Source organism: Penicillium antarcticum (assembly GCF_028974205.1).
Source record: "Penicillium antarcticum strain IBT 31339 chromosome Unknown utg000009l_segment0_segment0, whole genome shotgun sequence".
Classification (NCBI taxonomy): domain Eukaryota; kingdom Fungi; phylum Ascomycota; class Eurotiomycetes; order Eurotiales; family Aspergillaceae; genus Penicillium; species Penicillium antarcticum.
In genome coordinates, this window is record NW_026695307.1 from 6,171,978 (window position 1) to 6,199,911 (window position 27,934).

General features: G+C 50.4%; 9 protein-coding genes across 9 annotated transcripts; 5 read left to right on the plus strand and 4 right to left on the minus strand.

Annotated features, from left to right (window-relative positions):
• Positions 1–312: 312 nt before the first annotated feature.
• On the plus strand, positions 313–2,881 carry N7508_010686 (uncharacterized protein; the record flags this gene model as incomplete). Its single annotated transcript, XM_058468746.1, has 2 exons — positions 313–402; positions 452–2,881. 2 exons carry the CDS (start codon positions 313–315, stop codon positions 2,879–2,881), a joined length of 2,520 nt encoding a protein of 839 aa, XP_058316592.1.
• Positions 2,882–3,813: 932 nt separating this feature from the next.
• On the minus strand, positions 3,814–6,119 carry cog6 (Golgi transport complex subunit COG6; the record flags this gene model as incomplete). The annotated part of the gene is made up of 2 exons (XM_058468747.1): positions 3,814–5,775; positions 5,841–6,119. 2 exons carry the CDS (start codon positions 6,117–6,119, stop codon positions 3,814–3,816), a joined length of 2,241 nt encoding a protein of 746 aa, XP_058316593.1.
• A 161-nt stretch (positions 6,120–6,280) lies between these two features.
• Positions 6,281–7,156, plus strand: N7508_010688 (uncharacterized protein; the record flags this gene model as incomplete). Its single annotated transcript, XM_058468748.1, has 1 exon — positions 6,281–7,156. The coding sequence occupies one exon, from the start codon at positions 6,281–6,283 to the stop codon at positions 7,154–7,156; it is 876 nt and encodes a 291-aa protein (XP_058316594.1).
• A 471-nt stretch (positions 7,157–7,627) lies between these two features.
• Positions 7,628–8,001, minus strand: N7508_010689 (heat shock 9/12 family protein; the record flags this gene model as incomplete). The annotated part of the gene is made up of 3 exons (XM_058468749.1): positions 7,628–7,670; positions 7,721–7,913; positions 7,968–8,001. The coding sequence occupies 3 exons, from the start codon at positions 7,999–8,001 to the stop codon at positions 7,628–7,630; spliced, it is 270 nt and encodes an 89-aa protein (XP_058316595.1).
• A 682-nt stretch (positions 8,002–8,683) lies between these two features.
• Positions 8,684–10,411, plus strand: N7508_010690 (NYN domain-containing protein; the record flags this gene model as incomplete). Its single annotated transcript, XM_058468750.1, has 2 exons — positions 8,684–9,745; positions 9,806–10,411. 2 exons carry the CDS (start codon positions 8,684–8,686, stop codon positions 10,409–10,411), a joined length of 1,668 nt encoding a protein of 555 aa, XP_058316596.1.
• Positions 10,412–10,862: 451 nt separating this feature from the next.
• On the plus strand, positions 10,863–11,585 carry mog1 (Ran GTPase-binding protein MOG1; the record flags this gene model as incomplete). The annotated part of the gene is made up of 2 exons (XM_058468751.1): positions 10,863–10,939; positions 11,039–11,585. 2 exons carry the CDS (start codon positions 10,863–10,865, stop codon positions 11,583–11,585), a joined length of 624 nt encoding a protein of 207 aa, XP_058316597.1.
• A 296-nt stretch (positions 11,586–11,881) lies between these two features.
• Positions 11,882–13,026, minus strand: N7508_010692 (SET domain-containing protein; the record flags this gene model as incomplete). Its single annotated transcript, XM_058468752.1, has 2 exons — positions 11,882–12,118; positions 12,169–13,026. The coding sequence occupies 2 exons, from the start codon at positions 13,024–13,026 to the stop codon at positions 11,882–11,884; spliced, it is 1,095 nt and encodes a 364-aa protein (XP_058316598.1).
• An 892-nt stretch (positions 13,027–13,918) lies between these two features.
• On the minus strand, positions 13,919–15,669 carry N7508_010693 (uncharacterized protein; the record flags this gene model as incomplete). The annotated part of the gene is made up of 2 exons (XM_058468753.1): positions 13,919–14,732; positions 14,786–15,669. 2 exons carry the CDS (start codon positions 15,667–15,669, stop codon positions 13,919–13,921), a joined length of 1,698 nt encoding a protein of 565 aa, XP_058316599.1.
• A 6,258-nt stretch (positions 15,670–21,927) lies between these two features.
• N7508_010694 (uncharacterized protein) lies at positions 21,928–27,827 on the plus strand (the record flags this gene model as incomplete). Its single annotated transcript, XM_058468754.1, has 3 exons — positions 21,928–22,073; positions 22,131–27,431; positions 27,485–27,827. 3 exons carry the CDS (start codon positions 21,928–21,930, stop codon positions 27,825–27,827), a joined length of 5,790 nt encoding a protein of 1,929 aa, XP_058316600.1.
• Between the last annotated feature and the right edge of the window lie 107 nt (positions 27,828–27,934).

The following is a 27,934-nucleotide window of genomic DNA, read 5'->3' on the forward strand; positions in this document are numbered from 1 at the left end:
TTTGGGAGGAACATCTGCATGTGGGCTTTTTATGAAGAGCGTTGGCAATGTATAGTTTGGAACAAAAACGGGGAGACTCTTTTTTCACCGGCGTTGGAATGAGGGCTGGGTTCCCTAGTGTTTTATTTGCCATAGATGGGAATCTAGAGATATCTTTTTTAATATATAAAAAAAAATGGTCAAAATGTTCCTGGACGCATGCGTAACTGCCAAACGACGTCACGCGAAAATTCCTCCCCCCTCATCTTCGGGAGATCATCGTTTACCTCTACATCACTTTGACTTCGATGCGGGCGGGCCTGCTTATTCCCAATGATGCGCCCAAGGCCTGCGTCTTCCATGCAGAAGACGTACGACGAGTGTTACCTCGCATGCTCAACCGCGGTATACTTTGAGGGCCAGGTAAGTGCACGCTAGCGGTTAGACCCCGGTCAAATGCTCATTACATCAGAACAACGAAGAAGAAGCACTACGGTCCTGGCGATCCGCTCTCGAGACCATTTACCATCACAATGCCCGCCGACTGCCGTCGAATTACACCCCGAAATCCGAAACCGAGAAAGCCCTGCAGGATTCCATCCGAGCGCTGGAGATCCAATGCCGAGAACGGGTCGATCTGCTAGGCGCTCTCCGAGCGAGCAGGAAGGAGTCATCAGATGCGAAGGCTAATGGTAGTAAGGAGCCTGCGACTCTCGTCAAGGGCAAGTTTGTCCCCAGTATGCCGCCGCCGACTTCCAACCCGCCCGGCTGGATCGGTGACGGAACTATCCCTGCTGTGGGCTACACCGACCTTTCCAAGCCTGCTGCCATACCCGGTCGTCCGTCGCTTCCAATGCGACAGAGCCATGAGTCGCATCATGTCTACGATGATCCTGGTCCGGCGATGGCGTCGACTGCTACGCCGGCGCTGCGGGTGAACTCAAATTCTTCGGGCAAGACCAAGTCGCGTGGATCGAGTCCTGAGCGCCGGAAGCCGATGTTGACAACTCTGCGCAGCGCTGACGGGAAGAAAAATGGCAAAAAGGTGAAGGTTGCGTCGAAGAAGAAAGACTCGCGGCCTGCGGCTTCTAAGGCTGCTGGTCTGGCATGGGGTAATATCTACCGCTCGCCATCAGGATCGGGCGAGAAGCATGTGAGCGATGCAGCTGCGGCGTCTAGGCAAAGTGCTGCCAACGATGTTATTCGTAGAGACTTGGATCCCAGATCGAGTTCTGGAGATGAGCCTTCGACGAGGGTTCGCACCTCCCGGGATCTTACGGCAGACCGAATCCCTGCTGCACACTGGCGAGAGCCTCATGTGTCGTCACCGAAGCGGTCTTCACCTAAGCCGCCTACTCTACCCCCTCAACCTCCATCGCACCGTCCTCAACCCCCATCCGAACGTCAAAAAATACCTCCTCCTTCTCCCATGTCGATGCCGGATCCGAACGACTTCGGGGGACCACCCAAACCCTCTATCAAACCTAAGCCGGTGGCCTTGCGGTCTTCTCAGCCGTCGAGCCACTCGGTCCAGACGTCTAGGTCTGAGCAGAACTCCCGGGCGGTGACACCCCGGCTGGACCGTGAGACACATTCGAGCGATAAGCAGCGAACGAAGTCTGCGCCTAGGATTCCTGGCATGGCTCCGATGGCCCGTGTCTCTCCATCATCCGGTAGTGGCGATGACCTCCATCGTGGTGTCCATCGGATGGCTATCTCACCAAGGAATGGCGAAAGTGCAACACGGCGGAAACCTCCACCTGTCAAAAGGAGAGAGACACCACCTTCTAGTGACCCGGAGTCTTCGGCCCAATCAAGTGAGAATGAGGCTGAGGATGAAGACGAAGAAGAGAATGATGATCTTGCGAAGATTATGAACAAGCTGCCCAAGGGTGTGGATCCGCAATCAGCGAAGCAGATCCTAAACGATATCGTGGTGCGCGGCGATGAAGTGCACTGGGACGATATAGCCGGATTAGAAGGCGCCAAAAAGGCCCTGAAAGAAGCAGTCGTCTACCCATTCCTTCGACCAGACCTCTTCTCCGGCCTCCGGGAACCAGCTCGCGGAATGCTCCTATTCGGCCCCCCAGGCACAGGCAAAACAATGCTCGCACGAGCAGTAGCCACAGAATCAAAGTCAACATTCTTCTCCGTCTCTGCATCAAGCCTGACATCGAAATGGCATGGCGAAAGCGAGAAGCTCGTGCGCGCCTTGTTCGGCCTCGCCAAAGCCCTCGCCCCATCCATCATCTTTGTTGACGAAATCGACTCTCTCCTCTCTGCCCGATCATCAGGTTCCGAACACGAGGCATCCCGTCGGTCAAAGACGGAATTCCTCGTTCAATGGTCTGATCTACAGCGTGCAGCTGCGGGCCGCGAACAGACTAGCCGTGAAAAGAAAGAAGGCGACCCTAGCCGTGTTCTCGTCCTCGCTGCTACCAATATGCCATGGGATATCGACGAAGCTGCTCGTCGCCGTTTCGTTCGTCGACAATACATCCCTCTACCAGAACATCATGTCCGCGAACAGCAGATTCGGAGACTACTAAGTCATCAGCATCATGAGCTCGGTGATGAAGATATTCAAGTTCTGGTCCATGTAACAGAAGGTATTCCATCCCCATCCAAAATCCCATCTCATCATACTCCAAATTCGAACAACATATTAACTCCACAACCAGGTTTCTCAGGTTCAGACATAACAGCCCTAGCAAAAGACGCCGCAATGGGCCCCCTCCGCAATTTAGGCGAAGCACTCCTCCACACACCAATGGATCAAATCAGAGCTATCATCTTCCAGGACTTCGAGGCTAGTCTTTATTCTATTCGGCCTAGTGTTTCTCCGGACGGGCTGAAGAAATATGAAGACTGGGCTAAGGAGTTTGGTGAGCGAGGTGGCTAGAGCCAGAGCCAGAGCTCTGGCTCTGGGCTGGTTTGTTTGTCTCATGTTGGTGGTCTTTCTTTCTTCTTTTGATCTCTCTCTATCTCTGCGTGGGGAATTATGTGCTTGGTATGGTTATAGGAATGGAATCATGGTATTTTCCCTTTTTTTTTTTTTTTTTTTTCTCCCGTTTCTCTCTCTTGATTATTGTACTTGATCGGACGGTGGCTGGATGAATCTTGGTTTTGGATTAGGATTCGGTGCATGATACAATCTTAGATGGGAGGGTATCTCGATTTGGGAATTGGTTTGGTGTATTCTATTTCATTTTAGGTAGCAATGCAGACAGCCTTTTCAAGAACGATGGTCCAGCTTGTATTCCAGCCATTGCTCTACATAGTCCAAGTATAGTATCACAATTGTGTTCAGATCTTGGTAGACAATTTTGCAATATATCCACGCCTTCGTCGTTGAGTTTGGGGTGGATGTTAATATATAGAGCCTGTTGGACCAGTTCGGGCGTCGGGAGTTCTGATCTTGGAACATTTCTATTCATGAAAAGACCTAGTCGTGCACATTCGGTCTATAATTTGGATTTTTTGGAAACTTTTCGGGGTCAAAAATATCAATTCTCGGGGTCTTTCAGACCAGAATGCTTTTTCGTAGGTTGTTTCTACATCAATGGAATTTGTTGGACCCTTTTTGATATAAAAACGGGGATTTCGTCGCCGTTTTATCTAAAGTCCTCGTTGTTGACCTTCGTGAGACACTGTTCCATAGGGTATTTCCGTCAGGTTTTTTATCTTCAACGTCAAACTGCTCATGTTTAACGTCATTTCTCTTATCTCTCGATGTTCAATTACTATGGTGTTCTACGTACATTCGTCTTAGGGTACAATACAATGTAGATGCTCATATTTACTCTATATGCTAAACCATTGGCTTTGATGATACTAACTCAACAACACCCTGATTTCACCTGTTGTCCGAGGGAACAATGACCTCAAGCTCCACCGATCCTCCTCATCATCCTCATCCTCGTCATCCTTCTGACTGAGTTCAGTCTGATTGCCTGATCTACCACTGATGACACTTCCACCGGTCCCCAGATTCACATGGACTGTTCCTCTCGCTTCATCCGCGGCAATTATCATACCCTCGACGAACTCAAAGTCACGGCAGAAGGCTTCAACGGCATCTTCTGTCACACTCTGCACGAGGGAGACGCTTTGCACGCGCTTGAGGTTGTCAGTTGCGTCCATCAATGCTGATGGGAGGAAGTCGTCTAGTTGTTGGCTTGATGTTATCAGGGATTCTGGCTGGAAGGCCGGGAGAGTGGCTAGGTCGGCTAGGTGGGGCTTTTGGTCTATTTTTTCGGTTTCGTCTGTTGTTTCCGAGTCCTTGGGATGGGAGAATGGCTCTAACGCCTCGAGGAGGGCTTGGAGGCCTGAGGTTTCGAGGAGGAAGTCGTGTTGCGTGTCGAGGAGGTCGTTACGTAGAGTTGATAGCGCTGCGGATAGAGGGGGCACATGCGTGGCGCTGGCGAAGGGGTAGGGTGACACTGTGTCGCGGGCTACAAGGAGGACGTTGGTGCGGTAGATGGCTTGTGCTGTGGTGGTTTTGAGTTCATCGGATGAGGACCGGGCAAGGGTCAAGAAGGGATCGAAAGCGGCTCGGAGCACGGAGGTGAACTGGTTCTCGTTGTTGGAGTCTGGGGATAGATCTTCAGGCCCGACAGAGCCCTCGTGCGTCTTCATGAGTAAGGTCAAGCCTTCCAATGCATCCAGCAAGAACTGCGGAGGTGACAAATCTTCCGGTGGAGTCAAGGCAACGGGATCACCAGCCAACGCGCTGATTTGGTCGCGCATCAAAGTCTCGAAGTGGCCAAGAGTGAACTTCTCCAGGTTCTGGATCAGATCTACCAAGTGAGACTGTGAGCCCACCAGCTTGGTAAAGGTCGTACGGTAGAAGGAGAGTAAGTTCACGACCTTGAAGCAAGTGACAGGGTCATCGTGGCTCTGGATGACGAGCTCAATTCTCTGTCGCAGCGAGCGAGACACTCCAGTGAGGTCACGGTTGACTAGATCGCTGAGCGCCTTCTGGCCATCAAATGTCACTTCTTGGTCCTCATCTATCCGTGACCAGGGCTCGCTACTCAATCCAGCTTGGATACCCCGAGCGAGCTCATCCCCATCATCAACGAACAGCGACTCAAGAGCCTCTCGCTCTGATACAGTCGTAGAGTGTACCCAAGCGAGCATGTCTCCAATATACCGCAATGGATCATGCGCCGAGAACTCAATTGGCTTGACGCTGCGATCACCAGCAGCAGGCCCATTCGCCCCAGAAACAGCATCTGTAAGAGCGTAGTGGAAAGCGTCAGAGAGCACATAATCGCGCGCTTCCGCAAAGAAATCCAAGCAGCTGTGGAACAAGCTTGGGCGTTCTGCCAGGACCCGCAGAGCGCGGCGAATCGAGCTGCTGATCCGGGGATCCTCCAGATTCAAGGACCTGAATTCTTTCTGGACCCAGCGGTAGAGCTTCTGGTATGCGGAATTGAGGTTTCGAGAACTCAGGTCCATTAACTCCAAACCCAATCGCTGATTCTCACCGCCGAGCAGAACCTCGCAGTCGTGGTGCACTTGTTTGACACGAGCCAGCACATCAAAGAACCGCTCGTCGACAGGCTCCTCCGCCGACATCAAAACCATCAGATCCTCTTCCGGAATTACGAAATGTTTCGAAAAGGCGTCCAGAAGCTGCTGCTTGGTTTCGGTCTCTCCCTTCTGGGCCATGAGGGCGCTGGCCTCCTCGAGCACAGGCGTGGTATCCTGCTTGGCCAGGTTGATTCGTTTGCGCATATCGTCACATGTTTGGTTCAAGGTTGTGATAACAGTCCCGATCCGTTGTAGTTGCTGTAATTGTAATTGAGCAATTAATCTTGCGGTGCGGATCGCAACCGGGGTAATAGGAGTCTCACCTCGGCCACCTTTCCAAAGTCCCTGACAATCTCCGCATTGCAATCGACAACTTCCTTCTGTACATCCAGTCGAAGCTGTCGTCGCGTCTCGGCAGAGTTGTGCACCCCTCTTATGTTCAATGTCTCGAGAGAGTCCCGAATGTCCGAGTCCGCATACGACGCGGAGAGAACCGTCGTCAAGCGATTGGTAAGAGCGGTCGAGCGCTGTGTCGGCGGAGACAGTGGCGAGGCTGGCGAATTTGCGCCATTGCTGGCACCTGGTTGGAAGTAGCTGGTCATTGTTGGTGAACGCAATGCATCGGAGGTCGGTGGGGGAAATAAAGGACAAGCTCACACTTGGTCGACCGCCTTCATATCTCTTATCGACATCCGACATCAACACACCTTTGTTTTCCCCTCCACGACCTGTTTACTTTAATTGAATTGCTCTACTTGACTTCATGGATAGTCCATTGGTATCACCAGCTAAGGCCCGCCAGGCTGCCATTCAAGCCAAAGATTGGGCCTACGTCAACTCTTGGCTCAACCGACAATACGCACCCAAACCAGTACCCCAATTCGAGCGCAATGAAGATACGCTCCGTGTACTCCTGAGTTTGGCTGCAGCCAATGATTCTGCTGATGAAGAAGCTTCTCTTCAACAACGCGCGCGCGAAGAAGCGGTTCATGCCTACAAAGTACGAGAAGAGTTCGAACGCAAAGATCCACACGAGAAACAGAAGAATCAACTCTTGAACGAAGTGGAAATGTGCCTCGATGACAAGGGAAGAAGAGACCTGGAAGACCTGGCGGGATCTGCTGCAGCTTTGGGCAACACTCTGGATCCGAACCTGGGGGATCTGGGGCAGTCAATTGTGGAGCTCACGGTGGAGGAGTTCGAAGCCCAGGAACAAATGAACAAGGTCGACACTTTACATCGATATCTTCAGCAGGAGCTTGCACGGCTACAGGCAGAGCTTGAGGAGCTGAAGACGGACACGGCATATGAGATACCTTCTGATACGCAACGGTTGACGTCCGAGTGGATACGCGGGACGAAGACGCTTGGGATTAAGGTTGGGGAGTATCAGGATCGCATCGCCTCGCTCGAACGAGTTCAGCCTCGGGGACCAACTATCGATGAGCTTATGGCCGAAGAGGAGAGTGTTATCCGGCTGCGGGAAACGGTCAAGTCACTCCAGAGCCGGGTCAAGGCGTTCCATGATCTCCCCAAGGATGTCTCAGGTGCACGAGCAAAATACAAAGAGCTAGAGCGAGAGCTTGGACAGCTTACGCGGCAGCGAGATTCGCGATTCGTTGTTTCGCAGGCTAGTTGACCGGTAGCTAGTGTCTTGTTGATAAGCAATCAATCAATACGAGGTCAAGACCAACCTCTACGCTGGAAAGAAAAAGAAGTAAGCAGTCACACTGCAGGAAGAATCAAGCAGACTTTTTTTTGTGCTGCTATAGGGGGAGGGGGAGGAAACAGTTTCCAAGCTTCACTTTCTCGAGCAAATGGGGAAAGATGGAAGTCTGGATAGTCCGACATTTACGATCATTGCGGTGGCCATGGGCAATTTTCTCTACGGTTTATATTACGCCCGGGCTTGGTCTATGTAACGAGAGGAATAGTTTGGTAGCAAGGTGATTGAATAAGTGATATTGAACCTTGGTAGTATCATGTTATGAGTATTGAAAAGCAAATGGTATCATGGGCCCGGGTTGATCGTGATTCATCGTGATATCATGGCAGTTCCGAGGGACGTGGAATGACTGAGGGAGATCATTCCGTTCAGAGTGTGGTCCTCTTACTTGTTGCCGAGGCCAACGAGGTTCTTAGCCTTGTCGACACTGTTGATGGTCAGCAGCTGGTCTTGTGGATCTGTGTCAATGTAGCTTACACGGAGCCAGAGGCACCACCGTGAGCGTTGTTGTCGTGGGAACGCTGGGTCTTGTCGAAGACCTCCTGGCCAGCACCCTTGCTGTCATCGGTCTGGAAGCCACGGGCAACACGATCGCTGGTGTCGGTGACAGTCTCCTTGACCTTGTCCTGGGTGGACTTGGTGGAGTCAGGAGTGATTTCCTCCTTGGCCTCTGTAGGAGTGGGTCAGTGCTGATCTTGTCATCTGGAGCAGAGTTGTTACATACTGGTGGAGAAGTCCTTGCGTCCAGCGTCAGACATGATGAAGGTTGGAGTTGGTATTGGTTGAGAAAGTGTTATGTGTTTGAAAGATGAGAGTTGATGAAGAAGCAAGAAATTCTGAAGGGTCAAGACCATTTATATAGGCTTATTTACTTCCAGTGTAACAAAAGAGGAACGACATGACGTCGTTTGTCACAATCAACTATACAATGTGCACTGTGTAGCAACTTTGAAAACCTTGGAATGACCACCACGGGCAGGACCCCAGGCACATCATTTGAATAGATGGCTGAACGTTCCAATCATCTTTACTCATAGCTGGATGACGTTTCTTACAGGGGTGCAGTGGCGTGTATACAATGACGTGGGGTGATGAAGCTGTGGCGATAACAGTACGTGCTTCTTTATCGAGTTATCATCACGTGTAGATCTGACGCACGGGCTTCTAGTGTAAGGCGGTCGGATGTAGCAAAATATCACACCGCCACCGTCACTATCTTGGGCATCGACTCATCGTTGTTGGACTTCCAGATCCTTCATTATACCCTCGTTATACTCACAATGTTGGAGGAGATCGTTTGCATGTATGCGTTTTGTTTGACACATGACTTGGACTTTATGACCACTTTGGATAACCCACAGTGAATCTCGATTTCTTTCTTCTGCTTGTTATCATCCGCAACTTCGTTTTCGTCATCTTTATCGTTCTTGCTGGCCATCAATGGTTGGATCTGATTCAACCGAGTCTTCGAACTGGGACTTTACCCCGGCACTTGATCTCCTGCGGTCCCCTAAATACGAGGGTACCCCGGCGAGATCAAGTTGCCACCTTGAATCCCAGTCTGATGTTCAAGATCAACCCAAGAAAGATGTCTCATCCGTTGCTAGTGGCCAGGCCGTTGGCCTTGCTTCCAAGCGCAGTCACACCAAGCTAGGTGATTTCGGTCCCCTTTGGGAGGTCCTGGGCGCTCAAGATCCGCCCAGCGTCAACCCGGACACAAGTATAGCCGACCCCAATCCCGAGGTTACTCAACCAGCACTTCAAGCCTCGCCGGCTTTCAGCGTCCTCGAGCTGCCCGTGAGCCACACGTCTAACCGAAACTCTATTGAGTCATCTGCTCTTCTTCCGTCCAAAACATCCCCGGTCGCCGACATAGCGAAACCCAAGACCTCCGCAAGTACCAGGGGACGTTCGAAACGCCAAGCTCAACCCATCACCATACTGAAGCGGGGATCGAAACTCGAAACTGATGGCACGGACAACAATGTGAAATTTGAAAGTGCACGAACCCCTCCCAGAACCATCATTGGGGCCGGTAGTCTAGATACTCCCAAAGCGAGAATCCAACCTCGGGTCACTCACAAGGAGACACAGACAACCATCAACAATTCAGCCTACTCTTCGGAGGCTAGTGCTGGAGCGGAGTCCGACTCCAGCTTCATCTTTGATCGTCCCAGCTCCAAGAAATTCGGGGCCCTGGCTTTTGTCCCGCCTCAGATCGGAACACCTGACGCTCAAGCCACCCGGTACGATACACCACCTTCCTCATTCGAGGATCAAGACTTCGCTTTGAATGCAAAGACCATCGCAGCTCTCGCTCCTGGACAGCGTGTTCAGTCCAACGTCTACAAATCGTCGACTGAGCGCAGAGTATCCTTGATGACCAAGCTTTTCAAGGAATTTCCTGAATACGCCAGCCTCGCATCCTCGGTCGGACAGTCTGTCACCGGATTCAAAGATGCTGGTTCTAAACCTATCCATATCTTTGTTGATATGTCCAACGTATGTTATTGTCTTCTCGTCCAGTCCTCTCATCCAAGCCACAAGCTAACTCATTCCCAGATCATGGTGGGATTCCACGATGCAGTGAAATTGTCTCGCAATATCCCTCTCGAGACACGAATCCGTCGCATCCACATGTCATTCACCAACCTTGCTTTGATCATGGAACGAGGCCGCTACGCCGCCAAGAGAGTCTTGGTCGGGTCGGACAGATTGCCCTCCATCGACGAAGCTGAGACGCTGGGCTACGAAGCAAACATTATGAGTCGTGTGCAGAAGTTCAAGCACACTACACCCCGCCGCAACAATAAGCCCCGGAAGATTCCTGGCTTTGGTCCCTCAGGCGGTCCTGAAACGGTCGCCTCTGGGCGATGGGCCGAGCAGGGTGTGGACGAACTTCTGCACATGAAGATCCTGGAGAGTCTTGTAGACATTGTTGAACCGGCTACGATTGTTCTGGCCACTGGAGATGCAGCCGTTGCTGAGTATTCGGGCGGTTTTATGTGCCAGGTTGAGCGCGCGCTGCAGCGCGGCTGGTCTATTGAGCTTGTCAGCTTCACCAATGTTACAAGCTATGCTTATCGCAAGAAGGAGTTCCGCGCCCAATGGGGCGATCGGTTCAAGATGGTGGAGCTGGATCCATACATCGAAGAGCTATTCGAATGAAACGTACGCTCTGGGTCATTGCTACAGAAAGGAGAGCTGGGTACACGTTAGCTATTTCCACATTTGTTAGATTAAGAACCTTGACGGAATTAATACTTCTACATCTATCATATTGTTACATTTGAGTCATAAGTAAACTGATGCGCCTAGCGGTCCGACCCCGCCAAACGGAACGTCATTGGGCGGAACACCACCACCCGCCTGCTGCCTTTTTGTCCACCTAAAACTACCAAGCCTCATCTGTATCTATATATTGCTGAGTCTCTGTTCCAGTAGTCTCCCTATTCCCAAGCTCTGCGTGGTCAAACATCAAAGCAAACAAGCCAGAAGAAAAAAAAGTCAGTCAGTTCTTGGCATCTCGGAGAATCTGCCAATACTCAACGAAACGGCCAGCTCAATTCTGAAAAGAAGTCCAAGAACCAACCCATCTACAAAGACTTTCACTCCAACCATGCCGCACTTCAGAGAACAAGAGTTCTTCGGCGGAGCCATCAAAGGCATCGTGCCCCAAGGCTGGATCGATTCCAGGTCAGTATAAATCCCACCACACCATCCCTCACGATTATCTGCATGATCAAAGCTCAAAATGTAAAAATCAAAATATAAACACAACTAACACTGACTCAGTACCCTCCGCGAAGTCCCCGACCACCAAGAGCTTTTCCTCTCGCCAAAAACACTGTCAACCCTAATCATCGAAATCAACCAGCGTGTCTCGGAGGAAGAATCTCAAAGCACTTTGTCAACCCTAAACCACCAATTCTCAGGCCCAGACTCAACCGACAAAGCCGCAGTCATCTACCACCTCCACGACCTCTGCGACGAAGGCGACACCATGCAAATCCTCACCCCACCACAGCGCGTGGATGTACCTAAGATCCCAGGCTCTGCGCCGTCTGGTGCCGCTTCTGTTAAGGCGTATCGGAGTGCTGTTTCTTTCACTACGCCTAAGAAGGAGGATCCGTCTGTTTTCGCTACTGTCCAATGTCATTCGTTGCTTGTCAGGCTTGAAGCCCAGGAGACTGATCTGTTGGTTTTCTTTAATGTTCCCCGTGAAGAGTTTGAGAAAGAGGGGGATGAGGCTGGGTGGAATGGGGAGGTAAGCGCTGCGGAGGGGACTGTTGGGGCATTAATTGAGAAATTGGAGATTTGTGATTGGGGGCTTTTTGTTTAGGGGGGTGAGATGATAGGGTCATGATTGGGAATGGATCTGTATGGAGTTGGATATGGGTTGGATTGGAAAAACAGATGTCAATGGCATGATTGGAGGGTGTAGATAGATACCTAGTTAAATATGAAATTGATTGAACTCAGACTTCACCAAGTTTTGGATAATTATGGATCATGAAGATGGGCGTATCGTTGTTATATCAATGATAGGTTAAATGCTGTTATATAACGCTATGCAGTAAGTTCTATGAATAATGCAACCTCAAACGCCTGCAACTGGATCAAAAGCACCGACACTGATCACAATCCCATCATGGGCATAGCACTCCATTCCGTCGGTTCTTCCACGGGCTCTTCAGAGACACATCGCTCACACTGACAAATAAACTTGAATGACTGGCGGAGATGCTCCCGACGGGATGTCAGATCCGTATGTTGCGTCAGGTCGAAGTATGAAATACAGCATTCCTCTCCGGCAAAGATATCTCGGGATGCAGTAAAGACCATACGGCCCTGCTCATCGGGTTTGTGGGTGATCTTGACTTAATTTAGCACCACTCCTTCATAGGCTGAATAGACCCACTCACATTTGGCAAACACGAATGATTAGCAATAGCTGCAGTGGGATAAACTGCAGCAGCAAACTGCTCTCCTCTGTCAACGGAAGGGTAGGGCAAAGGAACAACGCCCGTTGCCCGAGGATAAAGACCAAAAGAATTGGCCTCTTCCTGACAAATGAGATGAAGTACCTGGTCCGACGCCATACCATGCGGCAGGACAGGGCCATTCTGGAGATATTTCTTCACAAGAGTCGTCCAGGCGCGGACTTTATCGTGGGACCAGGTCTCCGCAGAACCGCATAAAGAGTCAATACCCTCCCAGCCACATTTCCATTTCTTCTCAGTGGCGGTGGCAGAAGAGGCAGTGCGAATATCGATATCAACATGTTGCAATTGACCCTGTCGCATAGCAAGTAGACGAACAATCACCCACAACATGCCGAAATCGTATTCGCCCCATTTGGCACGAATTGGCGCGGCATATCTCTTCAGCCAGGTGCATTCAAAAGCATGCCGACCTTGATCGGCGTCTCGGCAGGTTTCCGTGCACCATGTCACATCCGGGATACAGGCATTCGGACATGGAGTCCGATTCCGATTCCGAGCTGGCTCTGAAGCTGAGTGGCGAGGAGCCTGGCGATTACAAGCAGGATTGCTGCAAATGAGATGGTCGTGATTTGCCGGATCATCCACAACGGGAATAACTGCGTAGGGGCGGTCCACAAGTAGACAGGCGCCTTTGGGAATGAGGCCTGACACGCGGAATTGGCGGCCTTTGATCGGGTCGGTGCTTTGGAGTAAATTGGGGTGGATCCAATCTGGTTGCGTTTGGGAGAAGGGTTCTATACTGGGCTCGGACTCTGTGATGTATACAACTTGGGACATGGTGGAGAGCAATTGGGTGGAATTGGCGTGGTTCTAGGGTCTGTTTTTCTTACCACGTTGGTTTTGAGGCGAAATCTTTTTTATCCGGATTTTTCTGTCTCTGGGAACCGCTCAATCACAGCCTCCGTTTGGCTACACGCGGGTGGGTATGTGAGGCTATCCCGACTGCCATTGATTGGTAGGATTCAAGCATAAATTTCTGGCTTCTGATTGGTCGATCATGCTGGTCGATCCATAAGTGAAGAAACTCAGGGTTTCTTGGCTATAGTTATATTCCCTGCGCGATTGTGTAGGTATTTATATGTAGCATAAGGATTGCTGATTGTAAAGAATGTGATTTTCATCAAACAGTCCGACGTGGCAAGCAAGACTCTTGCAGATATGGATCAGCGGTAGACTCGATCACTAAATCTGTCTTATAAAGCCATGACCAGATGAGCTTTCACTGCCTTGATTGTATACAGTCAATAGAACCAGGCCACTAGCTTTCAGCAAAACTAATTTGAGGCATTTACAATGGGCAGAGAACAAAAGCAGAAAGAGGGGACAATATAGGGTTAAACCAGCAAATGAAACATTACGTTGGCTTCAAGGCTTTCGCGTGAGAACAGTCGAAGTCTTCATAGCATTGTGTACATAGTCGTGGCTGCTTTTACTGGTCTACGGGACTTTTGGATCTGCCACTTTTCTGTAGATCTTTCTTCTCCTTCTCCCTCCCCTCGTCTCGCCAAAAGGATTATATATCAATATAACAGCCAAACAGAGTTTAATCATATCTAACGAGTCTCGGTCACTGACTTTGAAGGTAAGCATCCAATCACACAAGGCTGATATACTTCATATATATTCACACCAAATTGATAACCAACAAATAAATAAATACAAAAAAGGCTCAGACTGCCGGCTTCTCATTCTCCTTGTTATCACCCTTTGCAGCCTTCTTCGCCCGTGGCTTAGGCTTCACCTGCACCAGCATGCCCATACAGGGACACCGCTGCCTCTCGGGATCAATACTCTTAGAAGACCGACCAAACTTCCTCTGGCAGCCCTGGCATTCCCATGAGTACTTGTAATCAATCTCATAGCTATGCTTTGTGGTCACTTTAATGCGGCCGCCACCGTACTCATGGTGACCAGCCATGGCTTCGACACAGCGAGCCCCCCAAGCATGAAAACTGGGCCCGTGTCCCCCCTGCCTTGAGATCAGGCCGTTGGCGAGATGACAGTACTCGTGGGTTGCTGTGCATAGGATCCGATCGTTACTGTCAAGGACCTTTGGGTTCAGCTCGATCATTGCTGAGTATTCCGAGTTCGAGCCTGGGCTCCTGGGAGATGTGATGTGATGCATTGCCCGCCCGGCCGTGCTCTGGAGAAGGTTGTTCCATTTTATTTTGATACCTCCGGTTGATTGGGTCATGCGAGCAACCTCTCCGTTGGCGACGGTCTCGTCTAGAATCCGGATGAAGGTCTCCGCATACGACTCTTTGTTTTGGTCGAATGCCTTCTTCTCATCTTTTGCCTGGCGCCTTTCGGCTGCCTCGGCCTTTTTTAGGGCCGTCTTACTTGGTGGCTTGTCGGCGCCCTTTCTAGGTGTTGATTTCACCTTTGGCGTCATTGGTGATTTGTCAACCGGGGTGACAGAACGATTGACGAGGAATTGGAGGGGGTTTCGGCTTGGAAGTTGTGATGGGGCTTCCGGGGAAGAGCTAAGGCAAATTCTTAGCAATTTGACCATGTGTGTGAGCGCTTTCAACTATACCTTGACTCAATTCTTGCCGTCGGCGATGGAGACTCATCTTCGCTATCCAGCTCAAGCTCTCGGAGTGAGTCTATGATATTCGTGGAGCTGTCAAGGCTGAATTGGGAAGAGGAGGATGGCTCGGTACGAGGCTCGGAGGCGTCCACTTGGAAGATGGGAGACTCGTACACGGGACTCGGGGTCGCTCTCGCTATTTCTTTCTTCGATTCTTTCTTCTTCGGGCTCGACACCTTGTACTTCGGGCTCATTGAAACTTCCTCCGCTACCATGAAACTCTTTTCCAGTTTTGCTTCTCTCTGCGGACTTGGCTTTCTCTCTGGGCTTGGCCTTCTTCCTCTCATCAATCTTTTTCTGGGTGAGCGTTCAGGAGACGGAGGCATTATCTCAGGCTCCGTTTCCGAACCCTCGCTTTCTGGGTTTCCGTGATAACTCAGCTCATTGTCGTCACTGACAATGAAATCGTCTAGTGAATCAAAGCTATCGCCTTCAGACTGGTCTTCCTCACGCTGGGCAGCGATCACCGACTGGCTAACAGAGGTATGAGTTGCCCTGTTTCTGACTGGCAATTGAGCAGTCGACCGCCTAGGCGGCGATCGATTGACTGCCGGATATTCGTCTGCGAACTCGTCGGACACATCGTTTTCCTTGTCATCGTCTGTGTCTGACTTTATAGACGGCCTGTGTCGTGATTGGACTGGCCTAGCGGGTCGTGACAAGAGCAACGAATTGACACGGGAGAGCCCCAGTGCTCTTGGCTTCTTTTTCATGCCGGGTGAGTCGTGGCTTTCGTGTTCACTTTCGCAAGTCGAATTGTTATCCGGGAGTATATCAAAAGCTCCGGTGCCGGGAGCAGTCCCTCTTTGCATCTGGCTTTTGGTGCGCATTGGTGACTTGATCGGCGAGGCGGATTGGCTTGTGTTCGCACTCGATATACTGGGTAGCAATATGTCGTCTAACATGTCGGGCGTTGGTGTTGGACTTGGCCTCCGTGTTGGCTTTTTAGGAGATGCGTTGGCCGGGGTCTTAGCTGACGTCTTTGTGGAAGATAACTTGTTGACCAACGGATTGGCGGTATTGAGCCTCGCCATGTTGACTATACTCTGACGGCCTCGTCGGCGCAGTATATGATCGGTTCAGGGTTGCAAGTTGGCTCGATTGAACCTTTGCGGCGCGGGTGGTGGGTGGAGTGGATTTGAGTTTGGGAGTTCTTATACTGACGACTGTTGCAACTCTCGGCGAGCCAGTGTCGGCGATTGCTTGGATTTCTAGTTCAAGTTTCTTTGGGTTGTCGACGGAGTCTCTTATGTTGGCACGGCAACGCAGCCCTGTGGCACCGCCCGGCCTGGCTGCCTCTCTATTGGCTACGGGAAGTATGAGCTGTCAACTACACGTACTTTGGGGACATACGAGCTCGTGGTTATTTTGATTTGGTCATTGATATACTTGCTCAGATTGTCTCCCTGGTCTAATATAATGATACTTGAACGTGCCTTTATCTCGGATACAGGTTGGATACTCCAAATCAAAGCGTCAGACCTCGGTGATATATTACACCAGCAAACCACCATATAGCCACCGTTTAACAAAACGTTTGGTTTGATCCAGTTTTGTGATAGGGAAGAAGAGTGACAAGCATACCAATCGAGTCGGACTTGGTACCTTGCTTGCCTTGGACGGAGCTGTCGGCTATTTCATCATCTGACTTGCACTGGTGCAGGTTGGATGGCCTTTCACCAGTCCTCTTGCTGTTATGCAGCAACTGTGCTTTGCCCTTTCCTTTGTTGAACTCTTTGAGATTCATCATATTCTCTCTTTCATGTGAGAGGCTGCAGTATGCTTTCCCGTGGGCCGGGTCCGTAACTTGAGCTGGGCCGTAAAGGTTATAACCATGTGTCAAGCAGCAACTTCAAGATCATCCATTCCCTCACTTTGCGCGACATTGCCATTGGTCTTCTTGCACTTCGAGTTTCTTTGAATGTCTCAATGAGCTTGTCGTAGACTGTGAGGGGATTTTACTTATCGCACGCTTCAGCATTCTGCCATTCATGGATCAGGATTGGGATATTAGCCCACACATTGAAAAAGAAAAAGTCACCGGTTGATTGAGGCACATCCACAAAATCACTAAGGAACTTGTGACATGGTTCATACTTCAGGTTGTAGTGTGTGCGGAAGGTGAGCTTCCACATATCTGCGTGAGCGGGATCAACTTAGTCCTCACAATTGATGCTGAGACTTGAATATTGCTACCGTGGATGCCGTGGATGTCTTCTAATGCTTTCGAGCTAAGAAAGATTTAGAAAATATGAGCTGTCTGAGATTGTGAGACCTTGCAAGTCTCTCACTCTCCGATATGTTCTGACTCGGGTGTAATGGTTTTCTCTTCGTCTTCATCCTAGGTCTTTCCCCAGGCGCTCTGCGAGTAAGACCCATGCCAGGCGAGCAAATATTGGAGGGTCTATTGTGAAGCATTGCGAGCTGCCGCTCATCAATATGGTTACAGTGATATTCATGAATGATCAGATGATGGGATATATATTGGTTTCTCTTAGTCTCATCTTCGAGATCTAACCAGGGAGTTGTGATGAGCGCAGGTCTCTCGCAAAAAGAAAAAGGGGATGAATATGTAAGAGGATCATGTCTCATATTCACAGTCAGCTCTCCCATTAGAACCCAAAGACTCAGGCGGAGTTGGCTGAGCATCAGATATACAGAACGTGCTCCATCTGCTTTTGTACATATAAGAGAGCTCGCCGGTCATGCTAGAAGGCCAGACTGCCATAATTCAGAGACATAGGACCAATGGATTCTTCCTTAAAATATTTTCCCTGTTTGTTCCTCTCCTACACATACATTTGAGGTAACTTAGCATAGATAACAATTTGCCCTGAACTAGAAAGGTGCTTTTATTGTACTTGAACCTATACATAGTATGAGAACCATGAAATAGAAATAAGCATGTTAAAATCCAATGAAACGAAAGATAAGAGCGTTCAATCCACTGTACCTAAAGGGAACGACCGTATACGAAGCCAACCCAGAACCTATACCACCTACCAATAAGGTCCAATAACCCACGACATCGAACGCCAAATACCAGGCAAATGTATTTCCCGCACAGACCACAGCTCTTGACAGCCTACCCGTCGCGTTTCCGGTGGCAGGAATCCATGTCTCAGCTACAAACAAACACGAAAATGAGTACAACGCAAAATCACTATCGCGCACTAGACCCGAGATCTGTCTATCTAGTTCGATTTTCAAAATAGCAAAAAAAGGCATTCTACCCTCACCTCAAACCCAACCGCAACATACGAAACACCTGAAACAAAAGGTCTACTCAAATGTGAGGATTGCACATGTACAGTAGACCCACTACGATCTCAGGTACAATCGCACGGAAGGTCCTCCGAACCCCCTTGCTACACGTACAAGCAGTTTACACATGTACATGTACTTTAGGTACCGGTACCTGCCAAGGTAACGTTGACATGAAATTCAGTGGACACCCACTTCAGGTGGCTAGATAGCTGGGTAGCAGGTACGTGGTACGTGGTGGATGCGCAGCCACGCTGGGAATGGGAATGGATGTACTTCCGAAGCATGTCGCTTGCCCACAGCCACAAAGATTACCACAATACCCCACCGTGTGCACAATATAACGCAAACGCTGGCTGGCTGACTGGCTGGCTGGCTGGTCTGTGATCGTCAGTCCCTGGATTGAGGCTTGGTGGCTTGGTGGTTGGATCCTTGTTGATCAGGTCCATTCTTTTGCCATGCCGGTGAGGATCGGCAGTCCCTTGCCTTCCTCTGCTTACGATGGATTTGGATTTTGGGTTTGTATCTTTTGCCTGTTGGACTTAGGGTCTGGTTGTCGATTAATGCGGATTGGGTGGCTTAATTATGGTGTGGTACTTACGAGCACAGAGATGGGAAAAGCTGCCTTAACAAACTTGTTCATCAAAGTTAATCTGGTTGCCTAGGAAGACATAATCCTTGTACTCACCCCAGCATATACGGGCATGAATTGAAGCGAAGTAGTCTTCGGAACCCGAGGAAATGGTACTCCCATCGGGTATCTACTGTAAGTCCACCCCTGGGGAGTTGATAGGTGGAACCAGAGACCATCGGAAAGAGGAATCGAGATCATTGGCACTTGGTATAACCTGTAACAATGGCGCTGCGGGAGATCTACGTATCCCGTAGCCTCTGTTGGCAGATGCGCCGTCAAACCATACCGTATGTTGTTTGCTGTGTGGATGAACGGAAGGCCCGGGCTTTGTGTCGTATCATCCCAGATTTTCGCGTATGTGGAACGAATTACTTGATATTTGTATACACTGCATCGATACAATCTAGATGATTGGCACAGTGGGACGAGCTCATATGAACCATGACACAAGTAGGCAAAGATTTCATGATGCTGGATCACGATGTACATTTGGTGTTAACCAGGTTATGAAGGACACTCGAGTATGATCAGTATCATTTTGGTATAAGAGCAAATATTGTCTGGCAATATAGGTATGCGAGGTAATCGAGAGAGCACTGTAGGTGTACCATGCTCCCGTAAACCCACCTCGGATATATATCACCACAAAACCAAGTTTCACCCCAACCTTGCCCATCTCAAACCACCACCCAATTACTTCCAAACCAATCAAACCACACAATCAAAAACAAGATTATGCACAAAGCCCCTCGGGCCCTTCCACTCCGTGACACACGTACAAATCAGGAGACGAACATGAAAACCCAGGATGTGATTGGCAATCACACAGCCAAGGTGGGGAACAGACCACAGCCCCCTTTACGAAAGCCGGAAAACGTCTCACTGGCCACTGCCCACATGTGCAGGCGACATGCATATGATAATAACGATATTCAGCGATGAGCAGGTGGCAAAAAGTACAAAAATACCAAAAAAGCACAATACTCTGTCCTCCGTCCGCCTGACGGTCCTTGACGGAGAGGCGAATCCCGATTGAGGTCTTTTATTCAGGGGCTAGGGAGAACTAGTTACTATAAGAATAGAAGAGCTTGTTCGGGGGCATCGGCTTCTAGAAACGCCAGCGGCAGCCATCGACGCGTGTGGCTCAGGCTAGCGGTGCCAGGTACAAGCCGTTTCCGACAAATACAAGAGATAGGGAGAGTCGGATTCGGCTTCTGGATTTCATAAGTGGGAATTGTGTACATTTCTTACCAGTGTGTATGTGTAAAACGTGAGTATTGAAAGCAATACACTTAGCGTACATAGTTACAACAAGGCTCAATGCACAATAAATGTGCTACACTAGGGCAAGCCAGCCGGCTAGTGATCGGGGAACTAGACCGTGTTGAGAACCAATGATTGCCAGACAGGTTATTTTTGGGGCGCGCGATCAGATCAGCTGGCGATCTTGAACGTTAGGGGATAGGAGATGGAAGTGATGGACATCCCCGGTTTAATTGTTGGAGGTTAGTGGGATTGTGGTAATGGGAATTATGATTATCAGGAGGGTCACTACCTACGATACACACGCTGTGTACAGTATTGTAAGATGGAATCATGCCGATCGCTTTTCTGTGCAGCTGATGTATCGGTTCCTGCGCATGCGGCTGCGGGAAGAGGGTGTCCAAGGTACTTTGTGTAGGACATGTATGGAATATAGTGTTGTTCTGCTGAATATGTAGAGTAAGTGGCATGGTAGTCGCACGCTGTTGCGTAGGCTTGAGGCCAGTCGAGGCTCCGAGAAAAAAAAAAAGCAATTGGTGATCCACTTGGTGCGTGGACCGAGACGAATGTCTGGGTCTAACGGGGTTATCGATGTTTCCTAGCTCGTATGGTAATATTGGATGGATATACAGGTATACATATGGTCTGTGGGAAGGAATAATGGGGGGAAATAAAAGTGGGAATGATAATAATATGTCTTAGTTAGTCAAATAGTCAACCCCCATTGAGACCCTAATGTGTATGTGATCCAAGGTTGAGGATTTGTAAGCGCTGAATGGAGATAAATATAGCCTCGATTGAGTTTTACTGCATGGAGAGGTGGGGAGGTGAGTGGTTCAGTGGTACGGTGGATATTGACAAGTGCTGTGTATGGAGGGCTTGCCAGCCACTTGTATGTGTTAGGATAGCTCAACGGCGGAAAGTCAAATGTAATAATACTGGAGACGGTTGTATTAAAGTGGCAAACTGAATTGAGTTGGGATTTCCATCAAAGTCTGAGAGCCAAAACAGAAAACGGGTTGACGATCGTGGAGAGGAGAACTAAAGAGATCCAGAAAGTACACATAGAGTAGCAAGAGTTAAAGAAAAGCAAAGTGGGAAAGAGTTGGTTCGCGGTTCCGTCGCTTGATAACCATGGAACACTGAACACATTGCTGTGTACACCAGCTATCAACTAACTAACCTACCTCCCTTAGCTTTCTATTGTACTCTCTAGAGTATCGATATATGATATGTCAACTGAAAGAGAGTGCACAGTAACGAGGAATGAGATAGCATCGCAACGCCCCTGCATACCAGGTAATCATAACAGACAGCAGGTATGGGACATTACCGGGTGGGGCAAGTTTCAGGGGCCGTCGAGACTCCCTTGGAATCCGATGGAGAACAGACTCAACTATTGGTTGCAAGTAGCTACAGTCGGTAATTCACAAGTGGACTGGGGGAATTACACGAAATCAAGACTGGGAAACACTGATTAGGACAGGGCTGGAGGTATGGTAAATAATGGGGGGTCCTGGGTACCTGGCTGGGATAGGGGGCCCGCATACTGGAGCCAGGTACCAAGTACCTGATTGTCGAACACGTACCCTTTCCCTGTAATGGTGACGGTAAATTAGATCCCCCCGACCAAAAATAACACCCAAGCATTTTCTCACCTTCTCTCCAACCCCCTTCCCTTCGCTCTTGCTTTACGGAGGTTGCTTGTTTGCTCTATAATCCCACTCTTTCCTTTTACGGGACCCTTTCCATTCGTTACTTGAGTTTGACACTCTTTGCTTTTGTCGATGAAGCATTAATTTCCATCTTTCGGCATAATACTACTTTGAATGGTTGCGATTGAGGTGAGGCCAACACATTGGAAGGGAAGGAATCAGTGGTTAATTGCCGACAGATTTCCCATTAAATCGATCGCGACTCTTTCGCCATGTCGGGTTACGCAGGCGCTGCCGGCGGCGGTCATTACGATGATGGCTACGCCCAGCAAGGCCATGGTGATTCCTACTATCAAGATGAGCACGCTCAAGGGTACTACGACAACCAGGGCTATGGAGATGGTTACTATGACCAAGGGTAGGAACCCACACACATGCACGAGTGAATGAGGAGACAGGGCTGACGATCGACTAGACACGGTTACTACGGTGCTGAAGGTGGTGCTCATGGTGCCGAGGCTGGCCACGGATACGCCGATGGAGGATACTACGAGGGAGGTGCTCAGCAGGACCAGTACTACGGCGACCAGTACTACGATCAGGGCCAGGGAGAATACGGACGCGGCCGACGGGGACATGACTCCGAGGCAGACTCCGAGACCTTTAGTGATTTCACCATGAGGTCCGAAACTGCCCGTGCTGCCGACATGGACTACTACGGCCGGGGAGATGACCAGTACAACAGTTATACCGACAGTCAATACGGCCGCGGTGGCTACGGCTACCGCCCTCCTTCATCTCAGATCTCCTACGGTGCCAACCGTTCATCCGGTGCCTCGACTCCGGTCTACGGAATGGACTATGGCAACGCGTTGCCCCCTGGCCAGCGTTCGCGAGAGCCATACCCAGCTTGGAGCGCTGATGCCCAGATCCCTCTCTCGAAAGAGGAGCTTGAGGATATCTTCTTGGATCTGGTCAACAAGTTTGGTTTCCAGCGCGACAGCATGCGGAACATGTACGACCACATGATGACCATGTTGGATTCTCGCGCCTCGCGTATGACGCCGAACCAAGCTCTTCTCTCCATCCACGCCGATTACATTGGTGGACACAACGCCAATTACCGCCGCTGGTACTTTGCCGCTCATCTTGATCTCGACGATGCAGTGGGTTTCGCCAACATGAAACTTGGCAAGGCCGATCGTAAGACTCGCAAGGCCCGCAAGGCTGCTCAGAAGGCTGCCAAGCAGAACCCAGAGAACGAGGAGGAAACTCTAGAGGCTTTGGAGGGCGATAACAGCTTGGAAGCTGCTGAATACCGCTGGAAGTCGCGCATGAACCGCATGTCTCAGCACGACCGCGCCCGTCAGGTTGCTTTGTACCTCCTCTGCTGGGGTGAAGCTAACCAAGTGCGCTTCCTGCCCGAGTGTTTGTGCTTCATCTTCAAGTGCGCCGATGACTACTATTCTTCCCCCGAATGCCAGGCGCGTGTCGAGCCCGTGGAGGAACTTACCTACCTCAACGAGATCATCACTCCTCTGTACCAGTACTGCCGCGACCAGGGATACGAGATCATGGACGGCAAGTACGTTCGCCGTGAGCATGATCACAACAAGATCATTGGCTATGATGACATGAACCAGCTCTTCTGGTACCCCGAGGGTATCGAACGCATTTCCTTCGAGGACAAGACTCGTCTAGTCGATATTCCTGTAGCCGAACGTTGGCCCAAGCTGAAGGACGTCGTCTGGAAGAAGGCGTTCTTCAAGACCTACAAGGAGACTCGATCATGGTTCCACATGGTCACCAACTTCAACCGTATCTGGGTTATCCACTTGTGTTCCTTCTGGTTCTTCACTGCATACAACGCTCCCACCCTCTACACACCGAATTATCAGCAACAGCTGGACAATAAACCAATCACTCCCAGGTACTTGGCTGCGGTCGGTTTCGGAGGTGCTCTCGCTGCTTTCATTCAAATCTTCGCCACTATCACTGAATGGTTGTACGTTCCGCGTCGTTGGGCCGGAGCTCAGCATCTGCGCAAGCGTTTCTTCTTCCTCCTGGGTGTCTTCATTGTCAACCTGGTCCCTGGTGTGGTCATCTTCGGTTTCCTGAACAAGCTGCCAAAGAGCACCCAAAACCCGGTCGGCCTCGCTCTTGGTATTGTCCACTTCGTCATCGCTCTCCTGACTGCAATCTTCTTCGGTATCCAGCCCCTTGGTGCGCTCTTTGGTAGCTACTTGAAGAAGCACGGCCGTCAGTATGTCGCCAGTCAGACCTTCACTGCAAGTTTCCCCCATCTCTCGGGCAATGACATGTGGATGTCTTACGGTCTCTGGGTTTGCGTTTTCGGTGCCAAGTTGGCTGAGTCTTACTTCTTCCTGACTCTGTCCTTCAAGGATCCCATTCGCATTCTGTCTCCTATGCAGATTCACCAGTGCACTGGTGCCCAGTACATTGGCAACGTGTTGTGTCACCGTCAGCCCCAGATTCTGCTGGGTCTGATGTTCTTCATGGATTTGACTTTGTTCTTCCTGGATAGTTACCTGTGGTACATTATCTGTAACACCATCTTCTCCGTCGCGCGTTCCTTCTACCTCGGTGTCTCGATTTGGTCTCCCTGGAGAAACATCTTCTCCCGTCTGCCCAAGCGTATCTACTCCAAGGTTCTGGCTACCACTGACATGGAGATCAAGTACAAGCCCAAGGTTCTGATTTCTCAGGTCTGGAACGCGATCATCATCTCCATGTACCGCGAGCACCTCTTGGCCATCGACCATGTGCAGAAGTTGTTGTACCACCAGGTTCCCTCTGAACAGGAAGGCAAGCGCACTCTCCGTGCTCCTACTTTCTTCGTATCCCAGGAGGACCAATCTTTCAAGACCGAGTTCTTCCCTCAAGGTAGTGAGGCCGAGCGTCGTATTTCCTTCTTCGCCCAGTCGCTCGCCACGCCCATGCCTGAGCCACTTCCCGTCGACAACATGCCCACTTTCACTGTTCTCATTCCTCACTACAGCGAGAAGATCCTCCTCTCCCTGCGTGAGATCATTCGCGAGGACGAGCCATACTCCCGTGTCACTCTCCTGGAATACCTGAAGCAGCTCCACCCTCACGAGTGGGATTGCTTCGTCAAGGATACCAAGATTCTTGCCGATGAGACCTCCCAGTTCAACGGCGAGAAGCCCGAAAAGGATGCCGCCAAGAGCAAGATCGATGACCTGCCCTTCTACTGCATTGGTTTCAAGTCTGCCGCCCCCGAGTACACCCTTCGCACGCGTATCTGGGCTTCCCTTCGCTCTCAGACCCTGTACAGAACTGTCTCTGGTTTCATGAACTACAGCCGTGCTATCAAGCTCCTGTACCGCGTTGAGAACCCTGAAGTTGTTCAGATGTTTGGTGGAAACTCCGAGAAGCTTGAGCGCGAGCTTGAGCGTATGGCCCGACGCAAGTTCCGTATCTGTGTTTCCATGCAGCGTTACGCCAAGTTCAACAAGGATGAGCGTGAGAACACCGAGTTCCTGCTCCGTGCTTACCCCGACTTGCAAATCGCCTATCTTGACGAGGAGCCTCCTGCCACCGAGGGCGAGGAGCCCCGTCTGTACTCTTCTCTGATTGACGGCCACTGTGAACTTCTCGACAACAACATGCGCAAGCCCAAGTTCCGCATCCAGCTGTCTGGCAACCCCATTCTTGGTGACGGAAAGAGTGACAACCAAAACCACGCCATTATCTTCTACCGCGGTGAATACATTCAGTTGATTGACGCTAACCAGGACAACTATCTCGAGGAGTGCCTCAAGATTCGCAGTGTCCTGGCTGAGTTTGAGGAATTGACCACGGATAATGTTTCGCCCTACACCCCTGGTATTGCCTCGCCTGATAGCAACCCCGTCGCCATTCTCGGAGCCCGTGAATACATTTTCTCTGAGAGTGTCGGTGTCCTTGGTGACGTTGCTGCCTCCAAGGAACAAACATTCGGTACTCTATTTGCCCGTACTCTTGCCCAGATCGGTGGTAAGCTGCATTATGGTCACCCTGATTTCCTGAACGCAACCTTCATGTGTACTCGTGGTGGTGTATCCAAGGCCCAGAAGGGTTTGCATCTGAACGAGGATATCTACGCTGGTATGAACGCCGTTCTTCGTGGAGGTCGAATCAAGCACTGTGAATACTACCAGTGTGGTAAGGGTCGTGATCTTGGTTTCGGGTCCATTCTGAATTTCACAACGAAGATCGGTACAGGTATGGGTGAACAGATGCTCTCTCGAGAGTATTACTACCTAGGTACCCAGCTGCCTCTCGATCGCTTCCTGTCCTTCTACTACGCTCACCCTGGTTTCCATCTTAACAACATGTTCATTATGTTGTCTGTGCAGATGTTCATGATTGTCCTGATCAACCTTGGTGCCCTGAAGCACGAGACTATCATGTGTCGATACAACTCCGACCTACCCATTACCGATCCTCTCCAGCCCACTCTCTGTGCCAACCTAACTCCCATTCTGGACTGGGTCAACCGTTGTGTTATCTCTATTTTCATTGTGTTCTTCATCTCGTTCGTTCCTCTCGCTGTCCAAGAATTGACAGAACGAGGTGTCTGGCGTATGGCTACTCGTCTGGCTAAGCACTTTGGTTCATTTTCCTTCATGTTCGAAGTGTTTGTTTGCCAGATTTACGCCAACGCTGTCCACCAGAACTTGTCTTTCGGAGGTGCCCGATACATCGGTACTGGTCGTGGTTTCGCTACTGCCCGTATTCCCTTCGGTGTGCTCTACTCGCGTTTCGCTGGTCCTTCCATCTACGCTGGTGCTCGTCTCCTGCTGATGCTCTTGTTCTCCACTACCACCGTCTGGACTCCTGCCCTCATTTGGTTCTGGGTCTCCCTGCTCGCGCTTTGCATCTCGCCGTTCCTGTTCAACCCTCACCAGTTCGCCTGGAACGACTTTTTCATCGATTACCGTGACTACATCCGCTGGCTGTCGCGTGGTAACTCCCGGTCCCACGCCTCCTCCTGGATTGGGTTCTGTCGTCTCTCGCGTACTCGCATTACTGGTTACAAGCGCAAGCTCCTCGGTGTTCCATCCGAGAAGGGTAATGCAGACGTTCCCAGAGCCCGCATCACCAACATCTTCTTCAGTGAAATTGTTGCGCCTCTCGTCGTTGTCGGTGTCACTTTGATCCCCTACCTGTACATCAACTCTCGGACCATGTTCTCCGATGATACTGAGTGGGCAGCGAACCCCATCGCCCGCATTGCCATCGTTGCTTTCGCTCCGGTTGGTATCAATGCTGGTGTTGCGGGTATGATGTTCGGCATGGCCTGCTGTATGGGTCCTCTCTTCAGCATGTGCTGCAAGAAGTTCGGTGCTGTTCTAGCGGCCATCGCTCACGCCGTTGCCGTCATTGCCTTCCTCATCTTCTTCCTGGCCATGTTCGTTCTAGAATCTCTCAACTGGGCTCGTACCATCTCTGGTATGATCGCCGTCATGGCTCTCCAGCGCTTTGTCTACAAGCTCATCATTGCGCTCGCATTGACCCGTGAGTTTAAGAATGATCAGTCCAACATTGCCTGGTGGACGGGTAAATGGTACAACATGGGTTGGCACTCGCTTTCCCAGCCTGGACGTGAATTCCTTTGCAAGATCACCGAGCTTGGTTACTTCGCAAACGATTTCGTCCTAGGTCACATTCTCCTGTTCGCGATGCTTCCTGCCCTCGCCATTCCCTACGTCGACAAGTTCCACTCTGTGATTCTGTTCTGGCTCCGTCCTAGGTAAGCTATAGAAGACATCCTCTTTCATACCGTGACTCTAACAAATTCTCCAGTCGGCAAATTCGCCCCCCTATCTACTCCCTCAAGCAGTCCAAGCTGCGCAAGAGACGTGTTGTTCGTTTCGCCATTCTCTACTTCACCATGCTCGTCATTTTCATTGTGATCATCGCCGCCCCCGTCGTCCTGCGTAACACCAAGGTGCTGGACACAGTCCTCTCCGATACTCTGTGGGGCATCATCGGTGTCAGCAAAAAGGGTCAAATTGGACTCCTCCAGCCCCTGGACCACGGACTCAACGACACTGTCAAGTGGTTCACCGGCAGCGGTCTCCCTGGTGGCTACTCATCCGGCGCTGTTCCCTCGCCTTCTTCTGGCACAGACAGCTGGTACATCTAAGCGACATGACATGGGGATGGTTTGTACAAAGTTCTGCGTTGATTAAAACTCGCTGCATTTTTCTGAACTCGCCGGCGCACACGTTGATCTTAATGAATGCCTGTTTT